At 38.8% G+C, this 23,548-nt stretch overlaps 5 protein-coding genes across 5 annotated transcripts; 4 read left to right on the forward strand and 1 right to left on the reverse strand.

Moving 5' to 3' along the window:
- Window positions 1-418: 418 nt before the first annotated feature.
- On the forward strand, window positions 419-4,603 carry AK88_00230 (uncharacterized protein; the record flags this gene model as incomplete). The annotated part of the gene is made up of 1 exon (XM_012477881.1): window positions 419-4,603. One exon carries the CDS (start codon window positions 419-421, stop codon window positions 4,601-4,603), a length of 4,185 nt encoding a protein of 1,394 aa, XP_012333304.1.
- Window positions 4,604-8,453: 3,850 nt separating this feature from the next.
- Window positions 8,454-11,504, forward strand: AK88_00231 (uncharacterized protein; the record flags this gene model as incomplete). The annotated part of the gene is made up of 13 exons (XM_012477882.1): window positions 8,454-8,910; window positions 9,040-9,130; window positions 9,235-9,298; window positions 9,412-9,470; window positions 9,647-9,707; window positions 9,885-9,998; window positions 10,169-10,229; window positions 10,335-10,485; window positions 10,610-10,704; window positions 10,902-10,938; window positions 11,053-11,112; window positions 11,210-11,270; window positions 11,406-11,504. 13 exons carry the CDS (start codon window positions 8,454-8,456, stop codon window positions 11,502-11,504), a joined length of 1,410 nt encoding a protein of 469 aa, XP_012333305.1.
- A 565-nt stretch (window positions 11,505-12,069) lies between these two features.
- On the reverse strand, window positions 12,070-13,308 carry AK88_00232 (uncharacterized protein; the record flags this gene model as incomplete). Its single annotated transcript, XM_012477883.1, has 1 exon — window positions 12,070-13,308. The coding sequence occupies one exon, from the start codon at window positions 13,306-13,308 to the stop codon at window positions 12,070-12,072; it is 1,239 nt and encodes a 412-aa protein (XP_012333306.1).
- Window positions 13,309-14,140: 832 nt separating this feature from the next.
- On the forward strand, window positions 14,141-18,166 carry AK88_00233 (uncharacterized protein; the record flags this gene model as incomplete). Its single annotated transcript, XM_012477884.1, has 1 exon — window positions 14,141-18,166. One exon carries the CDS (start codon window positions 14,141-14,143, stop codon window positions 18,164-18,166), a length of 4,026 nt encoding a protein of 1,341 aa, XP_012333307.1.
- A 1,653-nt stretch (window positions 18,167-19,819) lies between these two features.
- AK88_00234 (uncharacterized protein) lies at window positions 19,820-21,241 on the forward strand (the record flags this gene model as incomplete). Its single annotated transcript, XM_012477885.1, has 1 exon — window positions 19,820-21,241. One exon carries the CDS (start codon window positions 19,820-19,822, stop codon window positions 21,239-21,241), a length of 1,422 nt encoding a protein of 473 aa, XP_012333308.1.
- Window positions 21,242-23,548: the final 2,307 nt, after the last annotated feature.

Genomic DNA, 23,548 nt, shown 5'->3' on the forward strand with positions numbered 1-23,548 from the left:
TTTTTTTTTTTTTTTTTTTTTTTTTTTTTTTTTTTTTTTTTTGGATGATTTGTTAATATTTTTTTTATCATTATATCCCATTTTTGCTGATTTGTTAATAATTTTTTTTTTTTTTTAGCTATTTTAGCTGTTTAAGCTGATTCAGCTGTTCCTTTTTGGGGGTACATATTAAGACTATTTACGTGTGTATGTAATTTAAGTTTTGCTGCCCCTGCCCACCAATGTATACAAATGTACACCCCCTTACGCATGTTTATAAGCAGGTGACACACTCATATGCATTTCTACGAACATATTCGGAGTTCTGCATACATGTAATAATTTGCGTGTCTCCCCATTTTTGAACATTTCTTCTAAATAGAATCATGTTTTTTTTGTGTTTATTGTAACATACCTTTATCATCTTTTGAACGACAAAATGAATTTAGTAAAAGGCGCCAAAAACAAATCTCAGAAACATTCGCAAAACAAATATGTGAACAACAATAACAAATGTAAGAAAGTTTTTAGTGCACACAGAATTAAGCAGTTAGCTAAGGACAAAAAATTGTTGGATGATGCTTTGTTAGATTGTTATGGAAGGTTCATAGCCTTACTTCCAGAATTCCTACTGAAGGATCATGTGCACCTGTATTTTCAAATTCAAGAGGCATACTGGTGGTACGATGACATGTGGCAGGAAAAATACCCAGACAAGTTACCAAAATTAAGTTTAAAAACATTTGGTTATTTAATATGTGATGATTGTCCAATATTAAAAAAATATGTCCCACCGTCAGCTCATGAGAAGTTCTCCCTAAATTGGAGAAGATATTGCAGAACTATACCTCTGAGAGGTGCAATTCTTTTAAATCATAATTTAAAAAAATGTCTATTGGTAAAGGGTTGGAGCACGGATAGTTGGTCCTTTCCAAAGGGGAAGGTTGACGAATTGGAAGAAGACTCCGTCTGTGCATGCAGAGAAGTTTATGAAGAAATAGGAATAGACATATTCCCATACATCGATGAGAAGGTTTTTATCGAAACGCATATAGAAGACCAGCCCATCAAGTTGTTCATAGTACCAGGGGTAAAGGAAGAAACGAAATTTCAGCCAAAAACAAGAAAAGAAATTGGAGCCATTCGGTGGTTTGAAATAGAAAAACTTTTGCAACATATAAATTTGAAAAATAAAAAAAGTATCCTGTTTGAAAGTAAGAAGGAACGCATTAACGAATGGTTCGTTGGCCCCTTTATTCCTAATTTAGTCAAATGGATCGAAATATTAAGAAGATCTGTGCCAGCAAAAGATATGAAAGGAGGAAAGTCCTTCATATCAGGCAGCATTCAAGCGCATAAATATCAAATAAGTGGTGTTGACGCGGCTGTTATTAAAAAGCTTCAAACGGTTAATTTTAACTCGAAGGAGATAATAAATATCGGTTTGTTTAAAAGCGATGACGATTTGGAAGAATACGAAGATGAGGACGTAAATGATAATGAGGATGATAACTTGCTGCCGGAGGACGTGGATGAAGAGATGGTCTCCAAGCAGGTCACCGCATCGTATGCTAATTATAACAGCGATATTAAAGTCCCAGGAGTAAATAGAAATATGGGTAACTTTACCAATGAGGTAGGTGTTAAGAATAGCAGCACGTCTAGCAGTGTTAGTGGTATGAAGATGGACAAAAGGAGCATCCAACCAAATACGAAACAGAGTAGCACAAATTATTACAACCAGGAAATTGCTTCAATAAGAAGCGAAGGAACTGTTGGTCAAGGTTCACAATTGTACGATGACATGAACGGTAACGATTCGAGACATGCTGTGGACCCCATAGTGGGAGAGGGCGCGTACGTTGAAGAAAGTACATATAGTAGGATGGAGAAAGAACTCATGGGAAATAAAAAGGTGTATGAGCATGTAGACGACGCCATCGTGCCGTTGACCAGAAAAGATATATTATTAAGCAGTTTGGCGCATTTTCCAGATCCAGCCATCATAGCAGGACGATTGAATGGGAATAATTATAGCAACGATGTGGGAAGTAATTACAAGAATAACGCCATTAGAAGTACGTACAACACGATCAGTACAAACAGCAGTTGCACCAATAAGATGAGTAATGAGGTGCAAAAAAAAGATAGTCGCGGAAATGTCGCACATATGGATGTGTATGGAGTGGAGAGTTACCCGACTCCCATAGGCGAAGTTCATAGCAGTGCAGTAAAAATCCCCTCCAAACAGAATAGCCTCAGGGTTAACCATAGCGAGAATAAAAAAAGCAGTGTCAGTATCTATAGCAGTGGTAGTGGCAATGGCAGTGGTAGCAGTGATAACAAGAATAATAATAATATTAATAACAGGAACTGTAATCATAACAACCATAATAATAATAAGGCGTACCATGGGTCGAGCAGCAGCAATGGGTACAAGAAAACTCCAAATGCGCATGGTAATAATTATGGGAAACATTACGGCGAATATGATCCTGCAGGATCGAAGGGGTATCGCTACAGCTTGAATAAGATGCGAATGGGAGGACATTTATCAGCCTTACCATTGAACGAGGTAGGACTCAGAAGCTTTGATGATCAAGACATGGACAAGAGAAAAAACTTCCACCTGCAAGTGTATGGCAATAAGGACAAATTGAATTATGATAAAAAGGACATACAAAATCGATATAAAAAATTAAGTTTAAAGAATCCTTATCATGCTTTAGATGATGCTTCTGTGTATTATGTACCTACAAAGAATAAAACGCTAGATGCGCGTAATGATAAAACGTTTGGCGAGAATCACACCAACGGATGGAGCGCGGAAGACATGTTTAAATTGAATGAGGAAAAATTTGGCATTCATTCAACATACAATATAGAAGAATACACCACCCCATTAGTTTATAAGGATGAGAAAATTAGTAGGTATAACAAAAGTGGTAGTGTTAAGGAGGGGATTAGTCCCCACACACCATATAGCAGTAATAAGCAAGGTGCTGGCGACCACAATAACATTGGTGGACCCGCGGGAAAGAGCAGCCGTGTTCTTAGGGGAGGCATATACGGAAGTAGTAGTATCAACAATAATGACAGGAATGAGGACAGCACTGTGGTGCAGTCGAAGGGGGAGCTCCAGAATAACGTGGGGAAGAGAAACCGAATCCACAACCTTAATGAGAACGCGTCCATAAATGTGAAGGCCTTGTTGGAGAGAAGAATGAAGATGATACCGAACGGTAACCCCCTACTTCTGAATGATAGGAATGCTAAGAAAAGCATTAGTGGTGTTAGCAGTAATATGAGTGACAGTAGTAAGGGAGTGGGTTTAGTGAAGAGGAGCAATGAAAGCGTGAATTTTGTTAATGGTTGTTATGTTCATCACGAGCCGGATGAAGACGACGATCCAAGGACGGGGAGCCACATGGACATGCTTGGCGGTAACCGCGTGCACCTGTTAAACGACGTCAACGGGGTTAGCGGAGGGAAAAGTGTGAATGCAGCGAATGACAGAAATCGCGCAAGCAAAAATGCGAGTGTCAACTTAGACCAAGCAGACAGCCACATGGAGGAACGAAGAAGCACTGTAACGGGAGATATAATACGAGAGGAATTGCTAAGAAAGTATAAGCTGAAGGAAGCCTATGACATCATGCAGAGAGGAAATGTGAACCAGAAGGAGGTAAACAATTTTGTTGATTCGCATAAGAGTTCCATTGGACACAGTCAAATGAGTGCTGACAAGAATTACAAAACAGATGTACAGAAGAAAATAATCTCGAACGACATAAATTATAAGAGTAAAAGTGCATGTTATGACCCCAGCTATATGATCCCAGGGAAGGAAAATAACAACTTGGTTAACAATTCGAACATGGGGGAATATTTGAATGAGAGCATTTTGGGGATAACAAATGACGGAATGAGTGGTGAAAGTGTTCATGAATACAAAAGTGTACCAAGGCGTAGCTCGTTTGGAGGAAGTTCTAATGGGAAGAATAAGTTCCCCCCCGCCGATTTGAGGTTGAATAGGGAAGTGCTTGATAAAAGGGAATATTCACATGTAGATGGTGAAGGAATGAGTCTTTATCAAATTAGGGAAATGGGAATTGCTGCTTCGAAAAGGACTAGCCAATGTAGCAATAACAGCAGTAGGCAATCCAATGAGCCTGGGAAGTACTTGCTGAATTTAATTAAGGGAGCAGGAAAATCAGATGTGGAAACCGATCCCAATGTAACCAAGAACAATCGTAATAATGCCAACCTGGTTAATGTCATGTCAGTAAATAATGCGAAACCTTTAAGTGAAAAGGAAATATTGTTAAAATTTTACAGCAATAAGGCTGGTAATGATGCGGTTGCTAAAAATGCTAACTCGTCGCATAGGTCCATGGGGGATAAGACAAACTCCATCAATAATGGGGAAAGGCATGATAATTATAGAAGTGCCATTGGAAGGGATAATTTATGTGTGCAAAAAAACCGAAACAGAATGAGCGCGGAATATCTTATTTATGATGTCGATGGTAGGGGAGAGGCTCAGGAGGAGGCAAACTTTAACGAGATGGAGATGATGGAAAAGCTGTCCAAGCATTTGAACAGTTACAACCCCTTCGAGTGAGGTTGCGCGCGTGTATGTGTGTTGGATGGGTTCGCTGCCAGGGGGGTAGGTGTATAGTCATGCTATTGTTACAGCATCGATGTGGGGGAAGCGGATAAAAGTGATCACGTCGCATGGTGGTTGTATTAATCCTAGTTGTAGTGATTGGGCTTAGAAAGAAGTTCAAGTTTATGAAGCCAGAGACGTGCGAACGGAACGATGCCGCAAGTTGGAAGGCAAGATACCAGCACTTCAGCACATGCGAAGATTTTACAGGAACATGTGTCTTCACAAATGTGTATAGTCAGAACGGACTATTTGTGGGAACATCATCTTGGAGATAATGAGTTGCGTCAGTATAACATTGTGTGGGTGGGGCTAATTATAGACACCTTTTTTTTTTTTCTTTTTTTTCTTCTTTTTCCATTTTTGTGAAAAACATTTTGGCATGTTATTTTTAATGTTGCGTTGCTTGGGTTATGTCACCATGGCGCGGTGAGGCCAACACGAGTTGCCGTTGTGTGCGTGCTAAATTTTTCATTGTTGACGACACTGTAGTTGTGTTAATAAGGATAATAATGTACAACTTATTAATTTTTTTTTTTTTTTTTTGATGTTTTATGTTCTCACTTATTAATAAGCAATGATGCGTTGTCATTTCGTTAATGTGTATCCTTGGACGTTATGATTTTAGCGAGTGCGATGAATTCGAGTTGCATCTTGTTTACTTAATTAAAGACGCGGGCTTCACACGCGTGCATATGCATATACATATCCATCTGTATATATATGTATATATATATGTGTGTGTGTGTATTGTCGTTATTATTAATTGCTTGTTTCCCGTTTTGTAGTTTACCCAATTTATCTCCAAATTTTTTTTTTTTTTACCCCATTGCGCATGTCAAAATTTGTGAGTGAGGGTGTGCACGGTTACGTAATGGCATGTATGCCGTTTGTGCCGCTTATGCAACTTATGTCATGTAGCCATTTTTTTAGCATGTTAGCCCCTATGTCCACATGTGCGCAGCTTAAGAATGGAATCGCGCCAGCAGTCGTATTTTTATGGCCGTTACTATATTTAGTTATTGCAACGGGCTGTAAACCACGTTTATGCGTACACGTATGCGTCCTGCTGCTCTGACGCGTCTGCTCATTAGTTTTCCAGTGTCCATGCTTTTGTGTGCGTTGTAACACCGCGCTTATTCCTATGATCGTAGTTATTATGAAGGTAATTGTTAAGCTACTTTTTTTTACATGCGTGCATTTTGTTGTTACGTACTGAGCACCTGTTACAAATGCTATACCTTTAAGAAGAAAAGCAGTCTCATGTACGCATGTGTACGAATGCACATGCGTGTACATGTCTATTTGCACACATGTGCGCCATTTAAAAAAGCTTTCAATTTTTTTTTTTTTTTTTTTTTTTAATCTTTTTTAAATCTTTGTATTTCCCTAATATGTTGTAAACAGACCTTAGAAAGAAGAAAAATCGCAGTTTAAAATTTACGCATGATTAAAATGTATATTTAAAATTGAGAACCCAGACGAGATTGGGTTGGTCTCCATGCGAAGAAAAGGCGTTGTGTGTGGAGGTGCGCACATATGTATATGTGTGCTTTTAGTTTACTCATTTGTTTATATTTTGCGCCTATTTTTTTTAGTGCACAACGGGTGTATAGTTGTGCGTGCTCGTTGCTCGTTACTTTTGTATGTCACTGTTGTGGAAGTGTCTGTCTGCATGATGCGAAATATTGTTCTTTTTCGTGCCCCATCGAACTTATAAAATCTTCCTTAGCAGGTGTAGAACTTTTAGCGGCGTGCTTCGCTCTGTGCAGCTTTTTTTTTTTTTTTTTTTTTTTAAAAAACATGATAAGCCAAGTGGATACCGATACGACGATGTGAGAAAAGCAATACAATACACAACAAAAATGGGGCGACCGGATTGCCCACATATTAATATGTGCCTACATAATGCCGCTACTTTTTCTGTTTTTTTTTTTTTTGTTTAATCGGGCAATTTGTCCCCTAGAGAAGAATGGACTAATAATGAACAGACCGGTAAAGTACATGCTATCGTGAAGGGTAGTAGGCGGTACGCGCATATTCTGCTTATCCATAAAAAAGCCATTTACAAAAAATGTTGCGCACTATTTTTAGTGTCCACGTGTTGGTTGAAAAACGGAGTGGGACAAATCATCTGTGTAGACACGGACGGGAAGACATCAATTTTTTATACCAAGCTGAGAATGCCAGAACGTATGGTGACAAGTTTACCCTACACACAAACACCTGCGTTATTTACAGTTGTTATTTTTTTTACTAAGATAAAATTAAAAGGTGGGAGGTGGAGTTCGCAAAGGAGGGAAAAATCCCGTGATGCAATCTCACGTCGGGTATGAAAACATATGTGTGACATTTGTGGCGTACTTGTGGAGACGTTGTCTGGATGTTATATAATTTCATTGTGACCTTGCATGATGTTCTTTGTCTTCATTACATTGTTCCCCCTTTTGTGCTAATTTTTCTTTCACCCTTCGTGCACGTCGCCCCATTTCAGTCATAACGCACTGGTCAACATTTTTAGAGGTCCCTTTGTGTAGGCGTCCTGATCTGCATCTGTGGTTGCGTGTATACACATATGCAGAAGTGTTTATGTAAACACGGTTACGAAACCTAACCCCATTTTTGTGTCTCCCCTTGCCCTGTTTAAGTCAAGGCTAAGGGGCAATTCACGCCACCTGCACAACGGAAATGTGAAAAAAATGGAGAGGCCATCCTAGGAAGCCAAATTCAGCACATGTACCAGTGCACTTATTAAACGCTGCTCTATCTAGGCACGTTACCATTGTGTCATTTTATTTTTTTTTTTAGAAGCTATAAATAGAATAATATTACAATGCAGCTATCTAAGTGGGCGCGCACAATTATGTAAACATTATGGACAGGGAAAACATGTCCCGTGTTGAAATGTTCGCATTATACGTTTTTGTTGTATGTAATGTTGATCCATGGGAGGACGCCATAAAATATATAAGGGGCTAGAAGTGGCCCTAGTTGTTCCCTCCGTTGTTATTTCATGTGGTGTAATTCCTGCAGCACAAAAGGAGGTCACTCCTATGTCAGTTACAAATGTTGATAAAAAAAAAAAAAAAAAGAATGTAAAATGGGGAGGCAGATTATTGCCTAAAAAATGTTATGGGCGTAGTCATTTGGGAATAATCGTTGCAGAGCAATTCTGCCCCTAGTTCATTGCGCATATGTAACTCCTCATTTCGCAGAGGACATTACTCGTGGGCCATTTGCGTCTTGCTTATTTTTTACATTTTCCATTTTGCATTTATTCATTTTCCTTGCGACATTTGTGGAGAATATATGGCGCACATAATTAAGGGCAGGTTCATTCTCCCGCTGCGGACTCATTTTAAAAAAAAAAAAAATTTTAAAACAATCAATCCTTGTATCGGTATTTTGCCCCCCCTTTTTTTTTTTTTTCTTTTCCCCTCTTTGCAACTTTTTACTTGTGTAACAGAAGCGTATTTGAGGGTACATTTTAAGAAGTACCTCAATGAGAAGCACATCGTCGAGGAGACCTCATTGTAGCGAGTCCCCCCATAGCAGGCGCAAAACTCTGTCGCCAAAAAGTGGAAATGTGTGAAATGATGCATGAAAAAATAGGCGAAAAAGTACGAGAACAAGTATGAGAACAAATATGCGAAAAAATAAGCGCAGGGTAATCGTGGTAGTAAGCGCCAAGGGATAAGGGAAAAACGCGATTTTCATGTGGCTGCCTAATTCGCATCATGCGATGCTCCTCCAATCAAAATTTTGGAAAAAAAAAAAAAAAAAAAAAAAAAAGGGAAACTAAACCATGCATCATATAGGAAAAGCTCTCTGCTTCTTCTTCATCTTGAATTGTATGGACAAGACTACGAGTTTTTTTATCAACAAGGTACACATTTTTCATCTCACTACATTTAGAAATGGTGGCAACTTGACGCACATCCGTAAGAAATGTCCTAACAGTATGGGTGTGACTGTGAAAAGAAAGGGCGCTTGCTTGAACAGCCACGATGAGGAGGAAGCTGAGGATATTGACGAGGCAGAAACGGAAGATGAGGAGGAAATGCAGGAAGAGGACGAACTGGAGGAAACAAGCGATGTGGACGAGACAGACGCCAGCGACGGCAGGCTCTCACCCCGCAGCACGAAGAAAGTCACCACCGGGGGGAAGAGAGTCAAGGCCGGGAAAATAAAAAAAAGAAAAAGGAAAAAAAAAACGACGAATGCGGCTAAGTGTAGAACGTGCAATAAGATATTAAAGCCAAGTAGGAATAATGAGACAGTGTATAAACACACATGAACGCATCCTTATTTGCATGCGAGTACGTGTTATTAAGCGGAGTAGATGACCGTTGCTCATTGCTGGTCCCCCTTCCCATTGATCCTCTTCTCAGGGGTAAAGTTTTGTGTCCACTGCGGCACGAATGTATCGGTAGAGAAAATTAAATTAAAAAAGTACATAGAGGATATCTACTTGCCTCTCAGGTGAGCGTCTAGATTGTGTTTAATGAATGTGCAGGCAAAGTGTCCCCATACGAGGCGACCATCTGTGAATCGCTAACCTTTGCGTTTATCCCATTTATATGCAGGAAGGAGGAAGTCAGTTACAACACCTACCGTGTGGAGAAGGGATTCTGGAATGACATACTGCCGGTAAGGACATGCTCGACGTGGAAATGGGATGTTGCGTTTGTTCACATTTTTCATATAACCATTTTGGACAAATTTCCCAATTTTTTTTTTTTTTTTTTTTTTTTTTTTTGAAGAAATTAGGCAAATATGAACTGCATGAATTGGGGCCGAACAATTGGGAGAGCTTTTTGAAGTACGTTTTTGCATCGCACCTGAGTGGAGATGTGAATTGAAGGGCATCGTTGGAAGGTGTTTTTGTGGCGTCTTTTCTGATCTGCTTTTCACCTTTGCCTCTACTGTACGCACTTTATCACACTTTTTGTCCTTTTATTTTCCCCACCCCCACTTTTATTTACACCCCCTTTTCAGGTATTTAAAGTGGAAAAATTGCTCACCGAGGACGATGGCCCTGTACCAGTCTACGTATCAGGTGAGGCACAATTACACACACCTGGAGATATCATGAACGGGAAATTTAATTTCGTTGCCCCGTTTTTTCCACCTCCCCCCTGCTTACGTGCCTATGTATGTACCTTCAAAAATATCAGTCCCAATTTAACTCTCTAATTCGCTTAACCGTCCCCCACACCGAAACACACATTTACAGCAATCACTGAAATATGCCTTATACCGGGATTACCTAAAGAGCGTGCATAATTTTCGTAAAATTAAGAATAGCACAATTCCGAGGAGGAAGATTACCCCTCTATCTCCCAAAGAGGTAAGTCAAGGAGGTGTCATAAGCTTCGTAAAAATAGCACGACATGTAGAGAAGCTAGGTGACAAGAGAAAGACCATAGATTGAGTTTTTGTAAAAAGGTCACCCACACATGTCCCCCTATTGGCCCATCCACTCCGTTTCTTTACGTCTACTTTGCTCCCTTTGCGCAGATAGAACTGCTACTCATCAACAGCGGCGACATGCACAGAGCCATCTTCGCCCTGAGTATAGGTACTGACAAAAATAAAGCCTCACTAGTGTGCAAATCATGTATGCTAGGAAAAAATCCCACATTTTTTTTTTAACCTCTTTTATGGTTTCTCAAAATTTACAAAGGCATAGGGTTGCGTCCGTCCGAGGTCCTGCGCATTCTTTGGGAAGACGTCAATTTTGAAAAAAAAGAAATTTTTATTAAAGGCCAAAAGACCAAGTATAGCAACACGGCCATCCCCATGACGAATTTTGCCTACAACGAATTGGTGAAATGGTAACAATTAACGTTATACAATTTGTGCGTCCTCGTTTACGTGCATTTGTATTATTGCGCACTTGATATGCCTCATTTTTACTTTCTCGAATGCATAATTGATTACACTACCCCCATGTGACAGGTGGGAGATAGAGAAGAAGCCTCTGAAGGGACTGTGCTTTTATTCGGAGACGATCAAAAATAAGTTTAATTACACCAACACGAAGACTCCACTAAGTAAGTTGTCTTCAAAACGCATCAATTTGACAACAAAAAAAACAGAAAAATACGTGATTTGGCAAAAAAGGAAAGCTATTTTTTTTTCGCCCACTTTTCAATACGTACGTGATGCTTATGTAACGAGTGACACTTGTTCATATTGTTGGTTCTCCATTGGGGTACACCGTGCCATTTCCACGCTGCCACTTTTGCAGAAACGTTCAAAACAGCGCTCAAGGGTGCAGCCAAACGGTATGTAATTAACGCACCTCGGATATAACATAATAGGATGCGGTGCGCTTCTATATATGTCACTGTTCGCGTGTGAATTCAACGAGAGCAATGTGTGTTGATTTTTCTCCTTAGGGCTGGACTCGAAATCAGCGAAGACGGAAAAAAGAGAAGAATATTTCCCTACCTGTTAAGGTTAAAAAAATATTCTCTGTTGTTTTTGCCCGTATTGCACAAAAATGTCCAAATATTTAAAATCCATTTACGCAATTTTTTTTCCTCCCTTTTGTAGACACTCCTTTGCAACCATTGCTGCAACGTCAAACCCACCTGTCCCGCTTCCAGTGGCACAAGTATGTCATTCCGTTTTCTCCCTTTATGTGTTGCTCCACTGTACATATATGTGCACTTGACCGAAATGGAATTTTTTTTTTGGCACATCTCCATATGTGTGCTGAACGGTACTACTTCAAATTGTTTCTTTGCAGGCAATTATGCGACACTCCTCTTCAAAAATGTTACTGGACACTTACACGAAGGCAGGAAACAACATAATAAGGGACGGCTTGGATAACTTCAAAATATAGGGGAGTGTCTGAGGGGGCCTCCTGCGTGCCGAGCAAGCATAATTAAATAGCATCTCGAATTTGTTTTGTTCGACCTACACATACAAAAAAGGATGTGTGTGCGCATGTATGGGATGAACAAATGAAGCGCCAGTTTTTTGTGAATCCGTTCTCTTTCGCGCGCTTAAAGGTTGCGCAGAAGATGGACATATTTGCTCTTTTTGGTTTTTCCTTTTGTCTTTTCCATTTGATTAGCAGTAATTTATTTTTTTTTGCATGCATGTTCCTGATGTGCAGCATTTTGTTGACTTGGCATGTTGTGCCAGAGGGTCGCAAGCCATACCCTCGTGAGTTAGACCAACGTGCACTACATTGTAGCATCCTTCATTTTATTCTTGTTTTTTGTGCCGCTTTTTTTTTTTTTTTGTGCGCTGCACACCAGCTCCGCAACTCTCACTTCGAACGTAACTACGCGCAGGGTATTTTCCCCCTTTATTAAAAATACAATAATTCGTACGCCCTGATGAATCAGAACTGCAACTTGTATCTATTCATTTTGGTACCTTCTAGTCAGTCATTTTTATTACTATACTAAAGCCTTGTAACTTTCCCTTTTAATGGTATCCCCTTCGTCAGGTATGATATGATTTACCTGATTTTCCTCATCGTTGTTGTCTTTTCCCCCATGTATATTTTCATCCATTTGGTGTGAATCCGGAGGGGTAGTAATTTGATCATCGGGAGTGTATCCCCCTTTTATGGGTATTTCATTTACCACCATATTGGTATGCGATGCAATGGGGTTTTCCTCCACCATCAGCACTTCTCTCTTTATATCAGTTTCCTTTTGTGCCTTATCTTTCTCGTTTATGTCTTCATCCTCCATTATGTCGACCCTGTCCATTATATCTGTATTCTCTTTTCCTGCCACCCCCCCTGCAGGAACATCTCCACCTGAGCAGTCCATATAATTATTCGCTTCTGAAGTTGCTTCGGTAGGGTTAGCCTCCAATGTAGAAGTTTTGGAACCTCCCCTTTGTGTATGCTTATGTAACTCTCTTGGCTCTACCCCCGGACACCCTTGGACAGATTGGCATGCCTTTCTTTTACCATCCTGTTCTTTTGATGCTATGCCGAAAAATGATGTGTTGAGAACATTCGATGCAATGTTAAATATGGAATTCAACTTTTCTGTTTCCATAAGTAAATTATATATATTACTACTTTTTGTGTGTTCTTTTAGAAGATTCAAATTTTGTTCCTCCTTTTTCTGTACTCTCATATTATTTACATGTTGGTCTGAATTTTTTTCATAACTCGTTTGTGCGATTTTAGTTTCGTTTTTATCTGGGTAGGCACGATTTGTGTGTTCCCAAGACTGCACATTGGTGGTGTGTTGAATTGATGAGGAGTCTCCGCACGATATGCTTCTACGTGGTGAAGCGGCATTTGTAGGTACAGGTACTACCGAGTCAGGGGTTGCACATGTCTGCTCTTCGCAGGGTTCACGCTGAACACTCCTTTCGTTATCACAACCGTTGCATTGTTCAATTGCTGCCTCCTCCTCACGTATAACAGGGGCATAAGTCAAAGGAGGTGATTTTTTTTTGTCAAACTTTTGTGTAAGTTCTGTTTTCACATCATTCACAATGTCTCTTATGTGATTTTCCAATTTCTCATTCTCTTCATCTAATATTCTATTTTTATTTTTTAGGAATTCCATATGATCAGAGATAATTATTAAAGAATTCTGCAGCTCCATGATCCTCCTAATCAGTTCATGGTTGGAAATTTTTTCCAACTTGTCATCGTTTAGGGGATTCATTTTTAAGGGGAAAAGGAAAGAGCGTTTTTTTTTTCTTTCTATTGTTTACATGATTAGGAAAAGGGCTCTTCCAACATTAAAGTACTTGGGAAGCATATATGTAAGAGGTGCACTTGTTGCACATGTAATCTGGAGCAAAGTCGTACATTTGTGCAAATCTGTTGGTGCTTCTATACGCATGCGTGAGGGGTGTGGGCCCACAAATTGTTCCCCTATAACGGGGTGTGAATTATTCGGGGAACCGCTGCTATTATATAGGAGAGGGGAAAAAAAAAAAAAAAAAAAGGCTTAAGTTATAATTGTCAATGTACACTACTTGCACCACATGGGGGAATGTCGTGGGTCATTCTACACGATTTACCCCTACCCGTCGTATACATCACAAAATGGGAAGTGCCAATTACATGGGTGTGACATGTACAAGCACAGTTGGCCGAGTACACGACAGACTGGCCGTGTAAATTGTAAACCGCATGAGATCTGCGAGGAGGGGCCAACGAGGGAGGATATCCTTTTCGAAATAATTGAACTGGAATAATTGAAGAGGAAAAAAGCTGGGGGGCGGGGAGATTCACGAATGCAATGCGTACAGGGTGAAGCGCCCAGGTGCCTCAGAAAAGATACACGTACACATATTCGTATATGTACGTGATAAAATTCGCCCTTTTACGTTGGCTCAAAAATGTGAAGGGTAAAAGTTAGGTAAACTCGGTAGTGGGCCCACCAGTGTGCGTGCATGTGTGCCTTTTTTTTTTTTTTTTTTTTGTACAAGATGAGAGCTCCATGTGGGCTACTAAGGACACACCGTGCAGACGCAGCCGCAGTGCGCACAATGGGTAAGGGGAAAAAGGGCCAACTCCTCTTTGCACATTTGTACAAGAGGGCATATATTAGCAAGGCAGAGGAAATTACCAAGGGAAAAAGTTGCACCGTCAAAAAAAACAAGCTCAAAAATATATACGTAGATTTTTCCTTGAATAAATATATCAACATAAATAGCCTTAACGTAACCAAATTTATTAAAACGCCAATACATTACCAGACATTTAGAGAGCTTGTCGACACGATAAAGAACGTTAGCAATGTGAGGCTACAAAACATTCACTTGGTGAGAAAAATTGTGAATTCTATGGGTGTGTACGTCACGAATTATTTAAACAACTTGAGTCATTTCAACCATTTGAATAGTTTAAACCCGTCCAATGGGGGACTCAACTGGGAAGACAACTTTTACGACATGGATAATTGTGAAGAGGACGAAAATGCTATAACCCCAAATAGCATCATTACTGTTCTGATTAGTCTATACAAACTAAAATATCGCAATGAGAAATTTTTGCAATTGCTAGAAAGGGTTATATTTGTAAAGACGGACAATTTTAAATTTGCCCAGTTAAATTTAACCCTCTACATTTATGCCTATTTCAACAGAGTAAATAAAACATTCATAAATGCTCTACTAATGAATATTTTGGACAATGAAAAAATGCTAAATGCAGATAACATTTTGAGCATTTTCACATCCTTATTTTATTTAAACTGTAAAAATGAGAAAACATTAGATCGTTTGGCAAATTATATCATTTCCAATCATCTACAATTCGACATCAATGTTATTATTTTTCTTTTGAACAATTTGAGGAAGCTCAACTATTCAAATATTTCTCTTATGGAGTATTTCCATGATCAGATTATTCTCAAATTGTGCTTCCTTCCTCAAGGAGCGGCAGAAAAGGGGAAGAAGCTTGTCGACCCGTTTTTTTTAAAAAGAAAAATACAGCACATTATTGATGAGGAGAATCGCAAAGAGAGGGGTTCTTACCCACTTGGTGCATGTCTTGGGCTGGACCCACAAGAGGGGAATCTTCACCATATGCCACATGTGAAGGATGAAAAAAGCGGAGATATCCAATCGAGTTATTGCCCCCCCATGGGCAGCATAGATCTAAATTACAACCTAAGTGAAGAAGATATAAACAGCACGTACGGATCAGTGCACAATAAATACATTGTGGAAAATAATTACGTAGATTATATTTACGAGTATTATAATGAGAAAGATCTTGAAGAGGGAAGTAAGAGTAAACTGGACATCCTCATGGAAGTACTCATATACAATAAACACTTCAAGGAAGACTTGCTAACCGTTTTGTATGAATATCTTCTGAACAATTTAAAATTTTTTATGAGTCAAAATGATAGTGACATGTGTCGTATCTTATCCAATATGTATTATTTTGAAATAAATAATTTCCCGAACGTTCTGCTGCTAAATAAAAAAATGCTCTTAAGTATGTGTCACTATTATGTTCCCTTTTATAAACGGACCAATATCATGATTTTTGTGTACATAAAATTGCTGTTAGAGAAGCACAATTATTTTGACGTGTTTATCGATACCATATTGAGGAAGAAGATACAAACGGATTTGCTAACATTGGAGGGGAGACAATTCTTAAATTTGCTCAATGAGTGTAAAAATTATAGTATAAGAAAATACCTTTGTGACATTTCTTTGGTGTACTTTGATTTCTTTACTGTACAGTGTTCAACGCATGGGTTAGAAGAAGAGGGGAACACATTAGACAAATGCTATGGGGGCCACCACCATGAATCTACCCCTTCCCAAGTGATTCACACCTACAGCGATGAAAATGAAAACAGATTTATAACACTCCAGTTTAACGAAAAAAATAAGCTAAGCTCCTATGATGGGCAATTTTTATTACACCTTTTTTATTTCTACATCCAAATGAAGTATTACGAAGGGATATTTCTATTTCTTAAGAGCTTATTTTGGGGGGTGAGAAATTTCAAGAACTTCGACCCATATGTATACTACAAAATTAATAATCACTCTGCCGATATTACTGTTAGGGATCAGGTTCAGGAGGTTCAGAAGGCTGATGTGTATATGAGGCTGAATGCAATGCAAATAATACATCTGTACGAATATTTTAAGAGTGCCTTTGAGTCAAATGAAGATTTTATCACGCAACAATGTAACGTGATAAATGCGAACCATGAAAAGGCTCTGTATCACCACTTCTACGCATTCAATGGGGATAATTCTGGTGATGCTGATGTGGAGGACATTGTTTCCCCCATGTCAGTTCAAACGAAACAGAGTAGGCACCCTTTGCCTTGTGAAAATAAGATAGAAGCCAGTCCAGTCAGCAAATATTTATTTACCGAATGGAAGGTTAACTACATTAGTGGCAATAACCCCACTGCTACTTCGAAATGGGTATCCAGTCGTACGCGTGCGAATGTACTCGAGGGTGGAGGGAACCATGGGGGAGTCCATTTGGAGGGGAAGAAATATAACTCGAAGTTACCAAAAAATGAAGGATTAAAAAATGATCATGTCAGCAGAAACGGAAATACCGTCTCAAAAAAAAACATCCATTTTGAGAAAAGCACATTCCACATAGACAGGCATGTATATAATGTCCTGAGCAACATTTTCTTGTACACCCCTGTGGACCTGTTCGCTTTACACATTCATCACTTTAATTCGAAGAATATATTTTTTTTGTTACAGAACATAATTTTTAAGTTGAATTGGCTTAACGTTCAATACCTATCCCTTGTAGTTGCAAAAATATTTGCCAGAATGAGTGAAGAAACTTGTCGCGAAACGCAGAAGGATTATCTCGTGTATCTTGATTTCTTCCATGATTACTTACTGGGGGACGAAGGAACAAGTGAAAAGTTTTCTTATCAGTTGAAGCAGACAAGGGCTACACAAAATGTTAGTTACTTAGATGGGGGGGATAAAAGATTGCTTATAAGTAGGATTCACCAAAATTGCATAACGACATGGAAAGACCAAGATAAGATAAAAAAACGCATCGCATATATATTGTGCAAAAATAAGGGCTACTCTAGGTATGTAAATAATGACATAATTTTTGACGAGAACTTTCTAAGCCTCCTTGTTCAGCTTGTTTTAAACAAAAAAACAATTTCTTCCCCTTGTTCCTACTACGACATGATGAATGACAGTTTGCTCCTCATATTGAAGTCGTTACGAACGAGGAAAAGAAACCCAAAGTATATGCAAAGCGTGGATATAATAACAAATATATTTCTCTTTAGGTATATTCAGTATAAGTATAGTCAGGAGGTGAATGAAGACAATTTGTCCAAAAGGTGTGCATCTGAAAAGGTGCCTTTTTTACATCCCCAAGTGATAGATATGCAGGGCGGGGAAAAGGGGCTATGCCTTAATTTGGACTTGGAAGTAAATTCTGACGCCAAATTGGACTGTCATTTGGACTTCCATTTATCGCAACGCGGAGCCCTTGGAGAGGGAACAGCCGACCAGCAGAACGAGCTACATGGAAGTAGAATACGTAACATTGCTGTGCAGAGAGAAGGGGACAGTCAGCGTTGTGTGAACGTTACGAATGCGCCTGGGGATGACAGCCAAAAGGGGGTTTCCAATTCCCCTAGCTCAACCGACGAGCGCAACGTAAATGGGGAAAATCAAATGACGAAGAAAAAGGATGCGCTGAGAAGATACATACAAATATATTATACAATTGTCAAGGTTCGATATTTTCACGAAATGTCTATCAATAAACATATATTTCGTGAATTGTGCTTAAACAGAGAATATATTGATAATGCGATCTTTTTGAACTTGCTGTTTTATATATATAAATACAACTTTGACGAAATGAGATATATCCTCCTGTTGCAGAAAAAATGTGCGCTGTATAAGGACTTATATTATACGCATTCGAATTATAGGATAGTAGAATTTCTTTGTAAAAAATTGAAAATTAATTTGGACGATAACGTCAGGAGTATCCCTTCGAAGCAGACGTCTTATGATTATGAAAATGTATAGTGCGGAAAAAAAAAAAAAATTTTAAGGCGGAAGGAAATATGTACGTACAGAAAAAAAAAAATTTAAACGCGCACAACTCGGCATCTCTCAAAAATAGGACATAAAACTATGTTTGAAAAAGCATAAAACACAAAGTGATCTCCCCATTTTTGAAGTCGACAAGGTGTTTCACCAGTGCAGGTATCCAAACGGATGTCATTTGTGTGAACACTTTTACACATTTTGGAACAGTAGAACGTTTTTTTTCTTTCTTTTGTCTTTTTCCTTGGGACCCACGGGTCGTCACTCCTTTGGAGAATTTCTCTTTAATTTTTTTCGTATGCGACAGTTTGAAGCCTGTTTTCTTATTTTTTTTTGACTCCCGTTTGTTTTCGTTTGCTCATCTATCGTGATTATGCTGTGCCATTTTGAATTACACGATTGGGTAAGTTTATGCTTGCATACATAATACATACATGCAAACACGTATGTTTTTTTTTTTTTTTTTGTTTTTGAAAGGGTCGCACGCAAAAGGGTGTTATTTTGGTGTAGGACAAACGGAATGCGCGTTACACGTTGCAGCATGTGAATTTCTATTTTAATTCGTAGATGTTCCTCTTCATTTTTTCGTAACTTTACAAACATGTAAAAGGCACATATATAGCAGGTTATAGAGTGGGCGTACTCGTACGACTATCTTTTTTTTTTTTTTTTTTTTTTTTTTTTCTTCCATTATGATCCATGCATTTGCGCGTAGATTTGTGCGCAAGTACACTTTACACGTACGTACACGAATGTACATGCGTCTGCCACCAGCAGCGTGATGGAATGAAGAAATAGGCAGGTAGATCAGCATACGAATAAGAGTTGTAGATTGACAAATGAGCAGTTGGTGTAGCATATACCCACCACATGTTGCGCGTATGCCATCTGAAAGCGCCATACACCCGTGAATATGTAAATTTCTAAACCGCATATATACGTGCATATGCACACGTGTGTATTTAGTCCAAAGTGCAAAATGCGCAGCTGGGAACAATCCGCCAAACCGCGCGTCCATGTACATTTCTTTTTGCTGCTGCATAATTTTTACAAGAACATACTGAGTACACAAAAAAAGGTGCATAAAGAGCGAAAATAATGTTTGGAGGGAGCTAAAAAATTCACCTACTTTTGCTGAGCTTTTTTTTTTTTTTTTGTTTTCTTTTCTGGCAAGGTTATAATATATAGCTCACGTTGGTGAAGGAATCCAAAGTCGAATTTGAAAGCAAGTGTACAGCGCGAAGCAGCGCATGGCACGCGTACACACCTATGTATGGCGCTTTGTGCATCTTTTGTGCCCATTTGGTTAATTTCTTGTCATCTTCTACGTCCGCACGTTGTATTGAAGTGGTCCATATGCAACTACGCTGTAATCCGTGAGTATTGTTCCATCAGGCCCCGTGGAATGCCTTTTTTTTTTCTTTTTTTCGTATGTACCATCCCGCCGCTTCTCCTGCGACAGGCTCAATTTGCACGTACGACAAAAGCATATACCCCTTTCCCAGGACAAACACTATCATCACAAGAATGGTATAGCTCTGACAGGCAACGAAGAAGAAAACTCCTTCTCCCCCTCACCAAGATCTGTACCCTTCACTCTTATAATATAGGCAAAAATCAAATTTAGAAGAAATGAGCGAAGATGGATCGAACAATTTAATCATACAAGATGTAATCCGAAAACATATTGAAGAGAAAAAAGAACTCGTGGGGAAAATACTAAAATTTAGAGACAGGATACCACTAGTAGAGTATAAAAAAAACGATGACGAAATGTACATATGTTCAAAGTACTTTTTTATAAGCGATATTTACATTAAGGTGAAGAAGCAGGAGGACAAGTTTAGGCTCACTTTTGTGGGGAGTAAAGAGGGGGATGAAGAGGAGGATCCTGGTAAATTGCATTTGGGGAAGTGGCATTCGGAAAAGTCGCATTCGAAGACGTCGCATTCGAAGAAGTCGGACCCGGAGCTGGAGAACAGTTCGATGTTTAGTGATGAGAAGAACACGTTGCGGGAATTGCCTAGAGAGGAAGATGCCGACAAGGTACATACAGAAGCATCCAATGATAAGCTGCGAACGTACACGGACAATGAAGAACTAAATGCACAAGAGGATACGGAAGAATTGAATATAGAATTAGAGAACGAAATGATAAACGGTGAGTTAGAGAACGAGTTACTGAAGACAGAATTGTATAGTGAAATGCTGAACACAGATTTGTGCAGCCAAATGTGGAACACTCAATTGGACGGCGAAATGTTGAACGCAGAATTGTGCAACCAGATGCCGAAGACAGAGTGTGAAGATTGGGTTCTTTCGAAATTGAGGAAAAAGAAGTTTATTATTATTTTGAGTGGAACCTCCGGAGGGGGGAAAAGCACCCTTAGTTGTCTATTGGGTTTTTTTTTGAACATTCGACGAATTTTATCTACAGATGTGGTGCGGGAAATTTTAAGAAAGTACAAAGTGAAGGATGACAAGTATCTTAAATTTTCAACGTACGAATCGTGGAAGGTGAACGACAGCGATGATGAGGGGGAAGTTAGCTCTAGCGCAAGCCGTGGAGAAGGGGGAGGTAGTGGGGGTAGTGGAGGTAACGCCGACTCCGAAGCGAGCAAACTGGAGAGTATAGAAACTCGGCTAAGAAGAAAGTGTATAGAGAACTACGCGAAGCAGTGCGAATTGCTTTTCACCTACATCGATGACATAATTAATGATCACATAAGAAGTAACGAATCGATCATCATTGAAGGGGTTCATCTGAACGCAGACATGATGGAGAAGTTAAACAAAAAATATTCAAACAGCATTATCTTTTTTTTAGTATACATAAATGATAGGGAAACCAGCATTCAAAGATTTTCAAGCAGATCTGTAGATTCGAAGACGGAAGAAAATAAGTATATAAAAAATATTAACTATATTAATGACATACAGAATTATTTATTGGAAAAGACCAAATGTTTGCATCCTCCAATTAATTATATTGAAAATATAGACATATATAATTCGCTAGAGAAGGTCCTTCAGATAATTTATTCATTTGGTTAATTTTTTTTTTTTTTTTTTTACGTCGTGGGGAAGGCGGGGATTGCCACACACGTGTGCCAGTTGACATAGCGATAAATGTAAGCAATAATAGAATACGCGGATTGGCCCTATTGTTCTGTCCCGGATGTGTACCGTTTTTCATCCTTGACTATGTGTGTAGTCCCGTGCTAGCGTACTCTCCTGCTTCCTCACTGTGACGCTTCCTTCATTATTTAGTCGCTTCCACCTTGCGAGCGCCGTTGTTTAGTTCTCCAATTCGTTAGCCCCCTAGTTAATGTTTAGTCCTGCGTTTGCATATTTCCTGTCCAATCGCCGGCACAGGAATTACCTACTTATTTAGTTACCTATTTATCTGTTTATTTATTATTATTTTTTTTTTTTACGTGCACCCGTCTTCACCCCTTTTTTTTTTTTTTTTTTTTTTCTTCGATTAATTTACCCCATTTGTTCAATTATAACAGGACTTCATTTCGTATCACCATTCGTTTTTTGCGACCTTTATTGTTATCATTAATTATACAGTTGATAATTTTTTTTTTTTTTTATTATTTTTTTTAATTCACTCAGCAATTTTTTAATGTGTAAAAAAAAATATATATAAACAAATGGAGTACTAATTAACTTTGTAGATTACTCTTATTGCAATTTTTATTTTTTGAATGTGTAGGAATCTGCTATGGCATACTCGTAAATCTCGCTCGCTTTTTTGAGTTGCACGCCAATTGGTATGTTTCTCGTCCGAAGAGGACTAAAAGAATGAGCGGCAGGATGGTCGCCTAGGTTGCACTGAAAAGGCAGAACGGATTTTCATTTATTTGAGCAAAGGAAGGTTATGTAATAAACTGCCCAACAAAATTGTAAACAGGAAAAGCGACATATATGTGTACATAATTTTGCACCATTTTTATGAGTTTCCATTTCGTCGGACTTGTACACATTTAAAAGAAGCCCTTTTGAAAACCCCTCCTATGGATGTATTTTTCACCCAAGTGGAAATTAGCATACGCATTAGCCATGCATTGAAGGGGACCCCTTCACAGATGGCATCATATATGTTTTTTTTTTTTTGTCTCCACGTGAGAGAACTGCTGAGGAGAGTTTATAAGTGTCCGAAATGTTCTCTGTGAATAATTTTAATATAGAAATTATTTCATGTAAAAAAAAAAAAATACAAAAATTTATGTTTTGGGAAGTATATATATGTGAGGGATTTGCCGAATGTGGGAGAATTAGTATTTTTACTGCACCTGCTCATATTTTAGCGTTTCTCAGTTGAAATGTTTTTACCTCGGTCGCAAGACTCGCCACCCGTTCAGTTGTCCTAATTGGTGTACCTTTCTACTTATAGTAGTAGGATTTAAATATTTACCTGACATTTTTTTTTTTCTCTTGTAGTTCGACAGCAACATTGGAACATGAATATGTACAAATTTAAATCCACCTTGAACTTGTGTAATATAATATTGTTTGATGAATGATTGAACGAAACTGCGTATGGTGTTTCGCATACCCCTTTTGGGTTTCCTCCGTTTTTTTCTGCCATATTATACATTTTTCTGGCGCTTATTATCATACGTTTTTTTCTTTTTTTTTCTTTCTTTTTTTTTTTTTTTTTTGCCATTTTGCGCTTTGTTTATGTTTTTCCAGTTTTGGTCAATTTTCTCTGTGAAGATAGCTTTCTCCTGTATACCTGATTTTTGTTTTTTTTTTTTTCTTCCTCTTTATTGGAGCATAATATACTCCTAGTAAAGGAACAAAGCTAATATTCTTCACAAATTGACCCTTGCGAAATGCATCATTTCGTGTAAACATTTGGTTCAGCAACGAGTATTGTAATGGTGCGGCCATGCTACCACACTACCCTGCGTGCATGCGTACTCAATTTGAAGGACAAAACGAGCGTTTTGTTTGACCCTGAGAATAAGGGACAATGCCGGTGTGGGGAACAAAAATAGAATGCGCCCCGCTTATTTGTTTTTTGTTTTTTTTTTTTGTATGAATATTCTGTTTATACCTCATATGCCCCTCGGCAGATTGGTGCATCCATATTGTGTAGGCAACAGGCACAAAAGGGTTTAACACTATGCACAGCGGGTGGGATTTGCAGATATACGAAGAAGTTATACATTGCAGAGGGTTCACATGTGTAGTGAGATTTTGCGCACTTTTGCGTGGAGGGTATTCGCACACAGAACAGAGGGATTTCCCAAAGTCCACATTCACTTGCTCATGAACATATACACCTCTGTTTAGCACACCAATTACATGCGCAGAACCCACATTTTATAACATTTCAGAGAAGCTCAC

This window comes from Plasmodium fragile (assembly GCF_000956335.1).
Source record: "Plasmodium fragile strain nilgiri unplaced genomic scaffold supercont1.2, whole genome shotgun sequence".
Classification (NCBI taxonomy): Eukaryota; Apicomplexa; class Aconoidasida; order Haemosporida; family Plasmodiidae; genus Plasmodium; species Plasmodium fragile.